The 16,608-nt window shown below is 29.0% G+C and overlaps 2 protein-coding genes across 3 annotated transcripts; one reads left to right on the forward strand and one right to left on the reverse strand.

Annotated features, from left to right (window-relative positions):
• Positions 1–1,096, reverse strand: LOC107028236 (ethylene-responsive transcription factor 2-like). The gene has a single exon (XM_015229276.2). The coding sequence runs from the start codon at positions 894–896 to the stop codon at positions 306–308; it is 591 nt and encodes a 196-aa protein (XP_015084762.1). The 5' UTR covers positions 897–1,096; the 3' UTR covers positions 1–305.
• A 9,882-nt stretch (positions 1,097–10,978) lies between these two features.
• LOC107027054 (nudix hydrolase 8-like) lies at positions 10,979–15,102 on the forward strand. Of its 2 annotated transcripts, none has more exons than XM_015228218.2 (9): positions 10,979–11,486; positions 12,732–12,991; positions 13,230–13,295; positions 13,446–13,583; positions 13,663–13,740; positions 13,855–13,905; positions 14,013–14,047; positions 14,349–14,457; positions 14,781–15,102. In XM_015228218.2, exons 1-9 carry the CDS (start codon positions 11,339–11,341, stop codon positions 14,985–14,987), a joined length of 1,092 nt encoding a protein of 363 aa, XP_015083704.1. In that variant the 5' UTR covers positions 10,979–11,338; the 3' UTR covers positions 14,988–15,102. The 2 variants fall into 2 exon arrangements, with proteins under 2 accessions (XP_015083704.1, XP_027774613.1); XM_027918812.1 differs by lacking the exon at positions 14,781–15,102 and adding an exon at positions 14,618–14,774.
• Positions 15,103–16,608: the final 1,506 nt, after the last annotated feature.

A 16,608-nucleotide genomic window follows, 5' to 3' on the forward strand; every position in this document is an offset into this window, starting at 1 on the left:
AAAATAAAATATCATATAGTACTATTAATGATATAAAACTTTTAACCTTTTAATGTAAGTATATACAAAGCTCGTTAAATAAACTTAGCCCTTAAATTCAAAAATATTTTTTTAATTTTTTTCTCGAAGAACTCTTTTGTAGTTGAGACATCATACTGAACCGTGAATCCTAGTTTCATCACTATTCATTAAGCTTCTTAAGCATTTTTAAAATCATATAAAAAAATCAAAAAATTAAACTCAAATCAATAAGGTGAAAAAAAATCTTAAATTTAACCATATTTTATTTTTTTACCAATGTGTACTCAAGTATAAAGTTGGCAAACTTTTTTTGTTTTCTTCGTCATCATCGATTCATTTTCTGATGATGACGAAGAAAAACTCTCCGAAGAGGTCGTTATTAACGATCTCTTCGAACCAACCCGAACTGGTTCGGGTTCGCCCGAATTAACCCTCAACGGAAAATTCAACAATGCACGCGAACCCCTAATTCGATACGCCGCTTTATCATAAGCCAATGCCGCATCCTCCGCCGTCTCGTATGTTCCCAGCCACACTCTCGCCCCATTCTTCGCCGGATCCCTAATTTCCGCCGCGAATTTTCCCCATGGCCTCTGTCTTACTCCTCTGTAATGCATCGATTTCGACGACGCCGGTGTTCTCTTCACCGCCGCTGTTTTCAATTCCACTTCCAATTTCACCACATCCGTCGCCGCCGGAGCTGTAAATCCGGTGAAATCGAACATTTCCGGCGAACTCACACTCACTTCCGGCTCAATTTTAACGGACGGTTTTAGCACTGTTGTAACAGGGGAATCCCAATCTTCAAGTAAATGTTGCCTAATCGATTCGAGAAGTTCGAAATCATTCATTAATTCGCTGTTTTCATATATCATTTTTTTTTAAAATTTTGCGAAATTCAAATATTTAACTTACGAGAGAAACTATATATTTGATTCGAGTAATTTTTTATTTTTTTTATTTTGGGATGAGAATGGTGAAGTGGATTTATTTTTATATATATATATATATATATATGAGAAGAGATTCATGCACGTAGCTAAGAGCTTTAATGAAGAATATAATTAAAATAATTATTTTTTGGAAACTTTATGGAGGTTCTATGAAGTTTCTAAAATGGAGGAAAATTGAAAAAAGAAAAAAAAATAAGTTTGGTAAAATGATAAAGCCTGCAACCACGTGCATTATTTAAGTTAAATGATAAACAATGAATTCATAAAAAAAATATTTGGCGGATGTATTAGAAATAATTTTTCTACTTTTATAAGATAGGAGTAAGATATATATATATATATATATATATATATATATATATTTTAATTAATTGAATTTGCAAGGAAATATATATTTATTAAAAAATATTTAAAGATGTAATTTAAATCATACTTTCCATTGTTGTTCTTTGTGAAATTTTATAAGTAATTTAATTTATCTTCTAGAAAATATCAATCTTCATTACAGGAAAAGATTTCATACATTCATGCGATCACATACGAAATGTGAACTACATTAGGTATAATTCTATGCGACAAGCTCGATTGAGAAGAGATTGAGGAGAACCGATTCCATGGTCAACTGTGTGAATGACTATCCTCTAAACTAACTGATTCATCCCGAAAGACATTCATGTTGAACTTTGAATAATAAACTATGAAAATGCCCCAATCATTCAGTTAATATGAAATATATGTAGGGAGTAACTTGTCTTGCTCTTATTCGTAAAATTGTATTACATATATTATTATCGACGAACGTTTTATAAGTTGATGAGGGCAATTCTGTATCAATTCAAACAGTCGAGGAATATTTTAGGCCCTTTTCTGTTGTTATCATTATCTTGTTATTTTTCATAAAGTGTTTAATATTTATAATAAAGTTCTATTAAATCTAGATTCGTGTATCATAAAAGGCCATTTTTTTCTTCATTTTTAGGAGCTCGAACTAAAAATTCTAGTTAAAGTGGTATTATGGAAAAATCCGAACCATAGTATCTGGAGAATGTATATGTGATACTCTTAAGTGTATGGTTCTTTTCTGTTCGTATATCTTTTTAAATTTAGTAAGTTTTTTCAATTTTAACATCTTTATCGAAAAGTTTTAGATTAAAATATTTTTAGTTTAAGATCATACAAAATTCAAAAAATCTCTTTATTTTTAAAATTTTATACATAGTCTAATCGAAACACGTAAATTGCGACAAAGAAAACATAATTTTTGTATTTGAGTGATTAGTTATGCACATAATTTTCAATTATCATTTTATTTTTCAATGCAATATATACATGACTAATGAAATCAAAGAAAGCATAATTACAAGAATAAGTTAGTTTAATTCTTAATTAGAAGTTCTGATTTCGAATTTTGGCTATGAAGAAAATTCTATTGGAAGCGTCATCACATGATAGGCTCGATCTTGTTCGATTCGAATTTAATCAAAACTTTAATATAAATATCGAACATCAGGTGAAAAATCGAAAAAAAAAGAAAAAAAAACATAAAAAGAGAGAATCTCTTTGCTTCATTGAGTACATAATTATGATGTTAATCATAAGTCATTAGCAATTGAAAGGGTCAATATTCAATCATACTCATTGAATCTAGACAATTGTGTTAGTAATTAGGCCTTTATTTTTCTTGATTAACTTCATAAAATAATTCATATAGATACAAGTCACCACCCAACCTACAATAGCAATATCTAACTAAAATATTAATTTATAAGGTTGATACAAGATCGATATATACACTGCCTAAATTCCACATAAAATGTTGTTTAATTGTTCATAAAATTTTAAAACATCAATTTACTCGAATATTATATATTAGAAGTAGTTCAAGAAAGTACTTAAAAGAATAGTGAATAATTAAGTTAGACAAAATTAGGGTGTCCTACGTTATCATCATTTTGTAAGCTTTATGTATATTGAAACATTTTGCATATCATATATCACGTAGAACGTGTGTCGGTTTATTCAATTCAATTTTAGTTTAAGTGCCTTTCTATGCATACTTTAAAATTGAGACACATAGTCGCAAATTGAAATTAAATTAAATGGCATATTTATATATTATGTCTAAACGTAAATATGTGACTTCTATTAGATATTGTTCATTGGCTAAGTTAATTATTATTATTCTTCTTTTACTTTTTTAAAGAATATATTTTATTAATTTTTTTCATGATCAACGAATATATTTGGTAATTCAAACTTGGTACATGAACGTGCAATTTGACTTTGACTCTTGAAATGTGGATTTTATTCTAATAATTTGTAAAATAAAAATATGAAGAGCACTCACTACATGCCCAAAAAAAGTTACACTTGCATTTTTACTTTATTTTATTAAAAATTTGATGAAAATTTTCAAATTAGAATGTAATTTTGTGAATTTTGAAGAGGATAGTCACATTCAGAATTTAAATTTATTTATTAATACAACGAGCTCAACTTCATAATTTAATATACCACAGACAATTGTTCAATAAAATAGTAATTGAATGTGCAATCAGGTTTACAAATATTTAATGAATTTTAGTATATATATATATAAAAATTAAAAGCTAAGTTTATGTAAATACTAAATTACATCTAGTTGTGGGTGTATCTTATCGCAAGTGATATTACATAACACTACTTATTTATTGGCTAACAAGTTAAATTTTGACCTAGTATCCTACAAAAAAACTCCCGAAAACCCGTTAAGTTTAGAAAAATTTTAAAATAAATTAGAGAATATATAAGAACAAATATAATTATTCTTTTTTAAAAGGAGAAGCTAAACTTCTTATTTTTATTTTTGTGTTGTCTTAGAGAGATTTGTTCAAAATATTTTATACAAAAAATATCGTTGAACTGAATTTCCAAGTGGATAATATATTTATTAATTGTAGAATCTTACCCTTAATAGGAAAAAAATATAATATAATACAAGTGGTCAAGTTGGATAAATAAAATAATGTGGCAGCATGTTCTTTGATTAATTCAAGAATTATGCAAATCATAGTACATTGATTTTAAATAAACATTAGAAACCTCTGAATTAAAATAATATTGCATATTTTTTTAGATTAAGTTTCAAGATACTATGAAATTCTTTGTATAAAAAAGTTATACATTATATATTAGCTAATCGTACTCCATATTGCAGATAAAATTAGAAATATCATTTTTCATAAAAAGTTATTTATAGATATTGTTTAAACAACCTGATAATTTAAGTCTTCGAAGAAAAACTATGAAAATCTAAATATATTATCAATAATCAAGTTATTCAAATAATTGATATAACAAAGCAAAATATGTAAATTAAATCTAGAATTTTAGAAACTCTAAGTAGAAAATGGAATTATAAAAAATTGCAATTTAATAATATTATTAAATTATTTGTCAATTCGTTAAGAAAAACTAATTGTTATTATATTAATAACTCATAATAATAGTCTAAAATCATTACCGAATCGTTAAATCAATAACCTATTACTACTAATAACAATAATAAATTATAATTAATAGATTCTTTTTTATTATTCGAAGAGCCTTTTAGTTTATTGTATTCAATGAAATTTTGATTATTTTTCTTTTGAGGATTTTAATTATTTGATGTGTTAGGTCAAAGACAAGAAGATTCCCCATCAAATTGGATTTTTGTTTTTCAAAATTTTTTTAAAAATATAAGACTTACAATTATTCCTAGAAAAAACCTAGAATCTATTCAAGAATGGTGGGTAGACCCATCTAATCTATTCAATTATTATTCCTTAATCAATTCTTGCATTAATGGAGTTCTATTTTTATTTTTATTTTATGTCTTCAATATTAGAGTTCTTCTAGAAACAAACCTCAATACTATGTTGATCGTAAATCAAATTAAAAGTATGATAATATAATCGGTATGATCTTACGAATGAAATTTAAGAAAATAAAAAAGTACGTTATAAAAACTAACAAAATATTCTCAAAATGAGATGTATTAGAGTGAAATATTGTATGTGGGGAAAAACTTCCAATTTCTACTAAGGATGTCAAAAATAAAATTAGTTCTACGAATAAAAAGTCTAATTAAGATAAAATAGCTCTTACTTTATATATTGTGTTCTTGTTTTCGATGATCCCGTCTGAAAACTATTATTTCTTTTCCTTAAATTTTATATTCAATCAATTACTTTATATATTTAATAATAGTTGTTCACTATTAATTTAACATATTTTTTATGAAACAATAATAATATGGATGATGTTACTGTATTATCCTTTGACTTTATTAAATTTAATGTTTTGAGAAATATGTTAGAAGATAAATACTCCTCTCCAATACACCAATCTCTTCAGTTAGTGCAGTGCGTATTTAATTTAGTGATATCTGTCGATTTTAAAAATCTAATGATCCATATTTATTTGAATAAACATCCTTTAAACTATGGTTAAGCAATTTCTCTCTCTTCAATCTTTTCTTTCTTTTTATTATGCAGGAAACAACGTTCCTCTCTTTAGAGGATTTCTTTATTAAGTAAATTTAATTGGGTAAAATAAATTACAAAATTCATTTTTTTATTCTTTTCTCACCATTATTAATTGATATTTTACTTGTTACCCTCCTAAAATACTTTAGTAAAAGCAGATAATAAGATCTAAAATATGAATTTGGGTTATGAAATTATACAAGTTCAAGTAAGAAGAGTAAACTGAATTCGTTTGATGGTTGTTTAGGCATATCATAATTTGTTGTCTAAACAATCATCGAGCGAATTTTGCAGCAAAAAGCAAACACCATTTTTATTTTCTACTCAATTATATTGTTTTTCACGCCCTTACAATTATGGTGAAATCCAAGCAACTCTCTCTCATCAATAAATTGTACGTACAAGAAAAAAAGAAATAAATATACATACATACATATATATATATATATAAGTTCGTTTCAAAAGAGTGACATATTTTCAGATTCGAAACTTTGCTTTGAACATGCTTTTTAATCTTAAATATCCCAACTCTTTGATATTTATATAAGAGAACAACACATCAAATGTTGTCTTTCTCATGACTCAAACTAGAAGTGATCATCTCAAAATCTCAGAATTGTTTGGATATTCATAAAGAGATTAAAACATCAAATATTATCTCTTTCAAAGTTGTTGCTCGATATTTATAACGACCAAATACACCGCAAGAAAGTCTTTTAAGTCATCTTACATTGGAAAATCACAAGATATATAGAATTATACTCACATATAATCATCCATCAAAAAAATATATATTCATCATAGAAAAGTCATTCGTTTCAAAACTATAACAAACAACAAACTTTATAGTTACACAAATATTATAATTTAGTGAATACTTATGTAAGCGTGTGAAGAAAGGTTCAAGTTAGAATTTTACTCGATAATATGGTATAAGTTTTGATGACTGTGAGATCGACTATTCTGAAGAAAACATAATCATGCCTCCTGATCTATAGATCAATTTTAGCGGTAATTAAGCTATTAAATATTAATTAATTATCACAAGAGATCATTTTTGGTGTAGTGTGTATCCATACGACAATGTAATTTTACTAAAAATCAAGACATTGGCAATGAACTCAAAACAAAAACCAACAAGTTTCCTTTCTTTTCCAACTTTTCTCAACATACTATCATAAGATGAGGTGTAGTGTGTGAGGTTACTTCTTCCTTAATCAGAGGTCTCAGTTTTAAGCTCTGGTTGACAAAAAATGCTACGCCTAAGTGGGGTTTGATTAGAAAAAAGTATAAGCAGGGACAAACTCACTTTGAAGGTTCTGGATGCTCGAGAATCCATTGATCTTGTATCGAACCATATGTATATTTATGTAGAAACACGAGAGAATGGTATAAAATTAAACAGTGAGCACCAGAAAACAAGCTTTTACTTGGTTTAGTGGTCGTTTGTGGGCGCTCAAAGTTGTATATTGCATGTGCATACATTGAATCCTACCTCAAAGGCAGAGAAGTTATTTCAGATTGACCCCCGTTCAAGGATAAAAGATAGTTCAAAACAATCCTACCAAAAAAAAGTAATAGAAGTATAAGAAATAGTAGATAGTAACAAACAAGGGATAGTATTAAGACAATAATTACAATAAAATAATATAATAGTCACAATGAAATAAATAATAGATAGTAACAGAAAATTGAAGGATTGGAAACTAAGGGAGAATGATACAACAACTAGTATGATGGATAACAAGACAACAACATTACTACAACCTACATACTAATCTTTTTGCTCTATTTGTGCCTCCTACAACTTTTTATTCGAGATAGTCTTTTCAATAAGCAGAAATTGTGTCATGTTACCTTTTTCAAATTTTTAATCGATCTTCCTCTATCTCCTGAAATCTAACCTCTCACCTGCACACTAGGACATCCATATGAACTACAAAGCCTGACCATAGATTCTTGGGAGAAAATTAGGCTCAAACTCATACTCGAAAGTCTAAAGTTTCAATTTTGACAATACAAATTTCAGACGTTTAAATTTACAAATTTCAGACGTTTAAATTTGGAATGAGGATCTAGCCGTTCAAAATTTTTAAATAGAAAGCTTGAAAATAATGATTAAGATGAACACACTGAAATTTGCACAATCAAAATAAGTTTTTAAATAACTTTTCATCAAATTAAACTTCAAATAATTTTTAAATAATGGTTAAAATTTAAATAGTACTCAAAGATGGGCTGCACAATTTCCCCACTATAGTGGGAATATAATCACACGTGCACTATACAATAAATAAATAAATTGTCCTAATAAAATATACATCTTGACGTGTTCCCACGTGGACTTCACTATAACCTAAATAATATCAATTACTTTCTCCGTTTAAAAAAGAATGATCTAATTTAACTTGGAACAGAGTTTAAGAAAAAAAGAAGACTTTTTAATCTCGTGATTCTAAATTAAAATTATGTCAAATGTACCAAAACACCACGTAAAAAGTTAAAGTTAAAATATTGCTAAAAAAGAAAGAAGACATTCTTTTTAAAACAAACTAAAAAACAAATAAACGAATCGAGTGTGAAATATGAGTGATCGGAAATGGATAAGAATAAACAGACAAAGTATTTGATCCATCAACATCCAACTTATCCCCTCTACGAAGAGTGACAAATGAACGAGTGGAATATCGGACGATCAAAAATAAATTACGTAAAAAATGAATAAGATATTTGACGATATATGACACGTTTCCACGTAGATTTTACTATAACCTTAATAACGTTTGTTGTTTTTTTCTATGCATCTAATTATAAGTTCCATTATAAAAAAAAACAAAAAAACAAAAAACATCTCAAAAAGATTTTTCGAATAATTGAAGAGAGACTAATAAGATAGCTTTATCCCTCTTACCCAATTGATATTTTCTTCTTTTCATTATTTTTTTTACACTAATTAATGACTCTTCCTTATTTTTCGTTTACAAAAATTGTATTTTTTTTAAAAAAATTACTAAGCCAATATTAGTTGAGTAATCTGAATTATTGTTCTTCTTTCTATATATAAAATAATATATAAAAGAAGAATCCATATCTGAATTCACATTGACAATTAGATATATTATGGGTTGGTGCTAACATTTCACCATAAAAGTTATGGTAAAACACTACGAGTGTGTTTGGTACGAAGGAAAATGTTTTCCATGGAAAATATTTTTCTAGAAAATGTTTTCCTGCAAAACAAGTAGATTTTGAACTTATTTTCTCATGTTTGGTTGGTGAGTATAAAATATTTTTTTAATATGATTTTTAGTGTTTGATTTATGAAAGAAAAATATTTTTGAGGAACATGTTTTATTTTTACTAGAATACAAATAATTTATGAAATTNGAGGGGGGGTCAGAGATCGGGTAAAAAAATAAAATTTTGAAATTGAAAATATTTTTTTTTAAAAAAATGATGTTTTTCCCAAAAAAAAAATGTAATTTGAAATTGGATGAGAGCTTTGGAAAATGTTTTCCTTAATTTTTGAACGGAAGTCATTTTCCTTAATTTTGAGGAAAATGAGTTGATTTGGAAAACATTTTCCAAAACTTTTGCCCCAACCAAACATGAGAAAATTGGAAAACATTTTTTGGAAAATGTTTTCCTTCATACCAAACACACTCTACATATTCATTCATTTTTTATTTTTAATCAAAAGTTTTATATTGTTAAAACCGTAAAAAGAGCATAATTACTTTTGATAGAAAACATTTTACGCAGAATGCAAAATGATTGGCCATGAAACCAATACGAAACACCGATTGAGAAACTCGTAAGAGAAAATTGTATTGTTATATAACGTGAATCTAACAGCTAACATCACTTCAGAAATTCATAAATTTCAGATCTTGAATTCGCCTCTTACGATGAAAGTGATGAAGAGATAAATACCTTCTTGTTCTTAACTAGAGATCTTATATATATCTGAGCATGTGATAATAGATTCACCTTTAATAAGGGAGCGTTATACCTTTAATTAAAGTAAGGTTTTCATACACATAATTTGAATTGATCAATCCTAAAACGAATATCAAGCATGAATATCGAGTAAAACGAATATCAAGCATCGAATATCGAGTAAGAGAATATCGAATAAAACGAATATCAAGCATCGAATATCGAGTAAGAGAATAATGAATATATTAAATCATATTACTCTTGCTGAGTGAAGTTCCACCTAAATTGATTGTATATTCCATTTTGTTAAATGGATAAGATAATAGTGTTCTAACAACTTAATAATTCATGATTAAGATAACCAAAAAACCAGGAACCATGACCTACCTGTTTATTTTATTTTATTGAAATAATGAATGATGACATTGCTAATTCTACCTAAAAAATATTATTATTTTATTTTGTCTCCAGATTCATAGGGCCTCCTGCCAGATTTATTTTATTTTTAGTACAATTTTGAAAAATGCTTTCTTTCTTTTTTGAAAAAAAAAGTTTTTTTAATGATAAAAGTAGTAAAAATAAGTTTTATAAATGACGTATTCTACGATGATAATTGATTCCCTCACCCCATCCGCGGTATCATCGCTTTATGTTGAATGATGCCTTAAATATAATTAGACATAATACATAAATATGATCTTTAATTTGACGTCAGTTGACAACTGTGATCCTTAATTTTGAATGTGTACAAGTAGATATATAAACTTGTATAAAATTGAACAAATAGATACATTCGTCCTACATGACACCCTACATGGTAATTTTGTATTCTACGTGTATTATGTCATGTAGCACACTTGTGTCTACTTGTTTAATGTTATACAAATTTAAATATCTGCTTGTCACACCTTCAAAGTTGGAGGGCATAGTTATCCACTGAAATTAAGTTAAAAATTATTTTTATGTATTATGTCATATTATTATTCGATATGCCATAAATTATTTTAATGTAAATTTTCCTAAGTAAAAATAGAAAAAAAAACTCATGTTTTTATAAGTGACAATTTAAAATTTAAAAAAATAAACACACGAAGAAATTAAAAACATATATACTACTTCTACTATATGAAAAAAAAAACTATTTTATAGATTAATAAATTTATGAAATACTCTAGATTAGTAAAGTGAGATAGCTATTTATTCCTTTTGATGAAAAATCAGACAAATTAAAAAGAATAAAAAATTTAAACAAGTAGGGCGTACAATTTTCCACATTTTAAATATGTATTGTATACTTTTTCCCCTTCCCCTGTCTCTCTTCACACTCATTTGCTTTCCCATTTCCACACTCATTATACATCTTCCGATTTTTTTTTAGTCGAGAATCTATTGAAAAATGTTTTTTTTAATTTGTAAAATTATGAGTAATTTTTGCGTAAATTTTATTTTTTTTAAATTTTATTTGTCAGATTACATTGAGTATATTGTCATTGTCGTTATAAAAGATCTTTCTTTTTAGCTAATTTTCACAAACACACACACCTTTCTTTTTCTTTATTTTGTCATTTTTAATATTTCCTAACAAATTTCATTTTCAACCACATGCCATCAAGCTAGAAACTTTGCTAATATTTTCCATGGAAAAATATATCTTCTTTTTTATCAAAGATATTTTGGTTTTTTTTTTCTTTTCTAAATGCTAAAAACTATAGTAGTACTATTTAATATCTTCACTTGGTTTGTTCTATTTTTTTTAGTTTTCTCAGAAAGTATGAAAAATACCAAAGAAATTTTCTTGTTTTAAGCATTGTGAAGGAATCTTATATTATTTTTCTTGGAAAAAATTCTATTTTTTTTTCTTCTTCTTATCTTAGTTTATTTATAAAAGTCAAGGTTTTGATATTTCATTTGGACTGTATGATGGAGCTGAAATTAATTGATGTTAAGTCAATGTCCATGTGTAAATCAGTTGGTATTGAGGGGTTTATGAAGTTTTCTAGCTCATTTCTTGATTCAAACCTCATGTTTGGTGTTAATGTGGCTCCAAATTTCTGTTCTTACAGAGGTAATTTTTCTTGTACTGTCTTCGTTTTAATTTGTTTATCTGGATTTGACTTGACACAGAATTTAAGAAAGTAAATACGTTAGATTTTTGAATCGTGTTGTCAAGATATCTAGAATGTAGTTCTGTTCTTGTGGAGGTATTTTTTTTGAAACTCCTTCGTTTTGATTTGTTTATCTGATTTTATCTTGATACGGAGTTTAAAAAAGTAAATACATAATATCTTTGAGTTTTGTGGTCTTCCTCTAAAGAGATGTAGAATGTATTCCTGTTCTTGTGAAGGTATTTTTTTCGTTTTAATTTATTTGTCTGATTTTGACTTGATATGAAGTTTAGAAAGTAAATAGGTAATAATTTTGAGTTTTATGGTCTTAGTCTAAAGATACATAGAATGTATTTTTCTAATAATCCATCTGTTTTTGTTTGTTTGTCTGGTTTTGACTTGACATAGTCTGAAAAAATAAATATGTAAGACTTTTGAGTTTTGTGGTTTTAAACTAAAGATATGTAGAATTTATATCTGTTCTTGCGGAAGTATTTTTCTAATACTCTTTCGTTTTAATTTGTTTGTGTTGTTTTGACTCGACACGAAATTTAAGAAAGTAAATATGTAAGACTTTTGAATCGTGGTTGCCGGAAAAATTCTAAAAGATACCTTTTTTGAACGGACTGAAAAGAAAGACAAACGAATTAAAACGGATAGAGTATTTACTTAAAGGGTGTGGACTTTTTCCTTTTTGGAGTCAATGAGAAGTTTATTTTTCCTGTCCATTGATTTTGTAAGGGAATAAGAAGATTTTTACTCTGTTCGTTTCAATTTGTGTGAAGGTATTTGACGGTATACTAACTCGAAAATAGAATGACTGACTTTTGGAAACGGTCTTAAACATGTCATGACGTTTCTCAGATAATCATGGAACGGAGAGAGTAGTATTTTTGTGAACAGAGAATTCCCGTCTTTTTGTTCTGTTTAAATCCGCTCTAAGGAGCTACTATGCTATTACATTATGATCTTTGAGCAAGGAAGCATGAACTCGGAGTAGAACAATCGATAATAAGGCAATACGAAATGCATCATTAGCTTTTAAAGAATGATATCCTGTTTCTAATGCAGTCATTAAGAAGTATATTATCTATCAATCTACGCGTTATTAGATAACGCCACTGCTGCTACTAAATAAGAAAATGTTGCTGTTTGTATCTCAAAATGATGTTCGAATGTTTGTAAACTTTCTGTTTTAACTTCAGGGCTGTTAACAAAGGCTTCTTATTCAAGCACTTCTTATGATGCTTCAAGATCAGTAAGCAAGAAGGATTTATTAGAGGACACTTTCTCTTATAAGATAAACGGTACAAACCATACGAGTTTGTATTTTCGAGATAATTGGTTGCTTGATGCTTCTGACGATGAATATGGAGGAGTACTCGTCAATGCAGATAGGCTACCATCTGATCGCGACAAATTCACCTTTGTTCTTCGTGCATCTCTCTCTCATTGGAAAGTGAAGGTACTTCATTTCCAGCAACTACTATACTATACTAGTCTCAAATTTCAAGACTCGATTTCTTGTCTGGTGTTGATTAATACACGAGTGAGTAATAGACAACTCTTATGCCAGATAGTCTGGTGAATACATATAGACGGAACCCCAAATTATTTAGGAATGAGGCGTTGTAATTTTTGGTGTATTGAAAGTAAACACTTATATAACACGTTTTGCTCATTGATGGATCCCGATGATGCAGGGGAAGAAGGGAGTTTGGCTTAAGCTACCACTAGAAAAATGTGATCTAGTTCCTGTTGCAGTAAAGGTATTTCCTTTTTCGTTGATGAATTGTAGTAAAGGTATTTCGTACTATCACTTTACCCAAATCGATATAAGAAATTACTCACCCGTACCAACTCTCTGGCTAGCATACAGCTGTAGTGATTCTGTAATGATCGAACTCTAAATTTTGTAGGAAGGATTTCAATACCATCATGCAGAAAGAGGATATGTTATGATGACATATTGGATTCCGGAGGAACCTTGTCTGCTTCCTTCGAATGCATCACATCAAGTTGGAGTTGGGGGTTTTGTGATCAACGACAAAGATGAGGTGCGTGTTTTTCTGTTTGCAATGCCTTCCGAATTAGTAGAGCTTCTGTATCCTTAGGCTAATAAAATTACTGCTTTAGGTGCTTGTCGTGCAAGAGAAACATTTTACGCCGGCTCTTTCAGGCTTATGGAAAATACCAACTGGTTTTATTCATGAGGTATGTTCCTCTATTGCAATTTCACCTTACCATTTTTGGTACTTTTGACTTTGTTAAAGATTGAAACATGAAATCAGTACACTTACTCGGTTTAGTTTTTGCGTCAAAACTCAGTCCGAGGAGATCTTTACAGGAATTGTGAGAGAAGTGCAGGAGGAAACTGGTGTAAGCAATTTTCACTTAAACGTATCGCCCTTCCTACACTAGCAACACATAAACGAACCAATCGCTATCTAACAATGTTTTATTTCTTCTCTCATTACTTTTTCCAGATTGATACTGAATTTGTGGAGGTTATGGCTTTCAGGTAACACATTCTTCCTCTTCAAAGAACCATGAGTTTATCATATACGTTACACCTTTTTATCGATAGAAATCTTATATATATTACACCATAAGTATCCGAACAACTTGGCTCATACACAGAGAATGTGGAGTTGTGATTTGCTAGATTTTACTGTCTCCTTTAGGATACTTCAAGCTTTATTCAGCTTCTTGCTCTACCTAATGCTATGTACATTAGTTTTGGACTCTTTAAGTGTTGATTTTACAGTTTACAAACAAGATACCATTGTTTAAATTAAACATTTATCGATGTGCTTCTTCAGGCATGTTCACGATGTGGCCTTTCAAAAGTCGGATTTGTTCTTCATCTGCCTGTTAAGACCCCTGTCAAAACAGATCATGGTTGATAATCTAGAAATTCAGGATGCTAAGGTAAGCATATCGTATTGTGTAATACTCACCTGATGAGCTAGTTTTTGAGATTGAGTTTGACCTGATGTCCATTTTTCTTAACATTATATCACATCCAAACTCGTCCTTATTCTTGTGTGTCTCAACGTTGGTTCTGCATGTCATATTGTCCACACATCAGCTGTTTAGTTTCAGAACCGGGAAAATGTGATGTTGTCTCCTTATATATTTTTGGACAATCGTCATCTCATGAGCTAGCTTTCAAGGTTGAGTTAGACTTAAAGTCTGCAGCTTTTTGCGACTTCAGCATTTACTCGAGCTGTCTTTTCTTATTTTCGGTACAGTGGATGCCTCTAGTTGAGTTTGTGGAGCAACCTCTAATCCAAGAAGACGACATGTTCAAGAAAATAATCGACATTTTCATCGCTAGACTAGGGAAGCGCTACTGCGGATTGTCTGTCCATCAACTGGTTTCCAAATTTGATGACAAACTTTCTACATTGTATTTTAACACTGTTGATGATCCAAATTTGAACTGTCAAGCCAGTTAGCATCACAAATCAGTATTGTCTTGTGTATATGTGTAATCTATAGGTTATGGATTCTGTAAATATACTTATAAATTATTCAAAAGAACTTGTTATAGAGGAGGTAACTTTCACATGACTTTCATCTACATTATTATTAATGTTTTTCGGTATACTTTTTTAATTGCTAAGGCTAAATGTTTTGTTCTAGTGTATATACCGGATGCAGATAAGTTCTTTCATTTGATTCTTTATTGTCAATCTATAATCAAAGTTTTTCTTGAAAATACTAAACTCTCAAAATGAAGAATGACTTCTGTCATACCAAATAAATCAAAATTTCGAGCATTTCAAACACCTGAAATCCAACTACAACTAATTAGCAGGCCGACATAACAAGCTAGAATAGTCCTAAGTTAGTGCAAAATTCAACTTCTGAGTTTGAAATTTTTTGATATGGTTGACTTTAGTTAACCTTATGAGTTTCGAGCGTCGTATGGGAATTCCATCAATTTTAATCACTCCAGAATGTCGAGTTTGCTCTATTAAGATGATCGGTTGGAGTCCCAAGATCTTAAATTGTGATTTGGATATTTAGGTAAAAAGTTAAATTTTTTGTCTAGATGGGTTGCCAGGGGTATTTTGGTTATAACCATATGTTTTTTTTTGAAATTCGACAATTCCATTGGTTCCACTATTGGTTCATATTTATAGGAGTCCGAATGAGTTTCAAGGGTCAAAAGGATATTTTCAAGGTTGCTTGTGTATACTTTAAGTGGTGACAAAATAGACTCTTAGCGACGACAAATGGGTTTTAATGAGGAAAATGATGAGTTAAATATCTATTTAAACCCATTTCATATTTTTGATATTTTCGGAGCTAGAAAAGTCAGTTTGAGGTGATTTTTGATGTGTTTTTCTTTTCGTAATCATTGTATGTATTTATAAGGGAAAATTTCATATATGTCAAACTTATTTTATGAAATAACATTAAATGGGTATAGTTTACGTAATTACATTTCATGGGTATAGTTTGGTTTGTTAGGTAACAATAAATTTAGATAATGTCATAATTATGTTTAAAATCAATTTTTTTTTCAAAAAAGAATCCAGCGATCGAAAGATAGAGCCAACTTGTCTGTGATGTCACTGAAGCATCAATTTAATCATATTTTTGACATATTCAAAGACAGGTAGTGTCTCATTAAAGGAAACTTCAATTTGTATGCGTCTAAAGTTTCATCCCTGAAAAATTACAAACAGAAAAGGAAAAATAGCAAGCAAACAATAATATTTGAATTTGAATTTATGAGAAGGTTACAATCTTTAATAAAAGATGTAATCCTCTGATTTTTCTCGTCACGAATGATATTGATTTGATGGAATACTTGTGGTTCAACACTTGGAGCAAATACTTCTTTGTATGCGGAAGACTTGCAGATCACCACTGAAAAGCAACTATGTATTTTTGTATGTATATATTTGTGTGTCTTTTGGTCAGAAGATGACCTCTTTATATAAGCTTGAGTTAGGGCTTTAGGGGTATTTTGGTGTGAGCAATTTTTATCCCTGGGCCTGAAGAACATGAGTTGGGCTCATCTTGTCAACTTAATGGACTGGCCCAAGTGATTTGGACTTGATTTAA

This window comes from Solanum pennellii, chromosome 8, assembly GCF_001406875.1.
Source record: "Solanum pennellii chromosome 8, SPENNV200".
Classification (NCBI taxonomy): Eukaryota; Viridiplantae; Streptophyta; class Magnoliopsida; order Solanales; family Solanaceae; genus Solanum; species Solanum pennellii.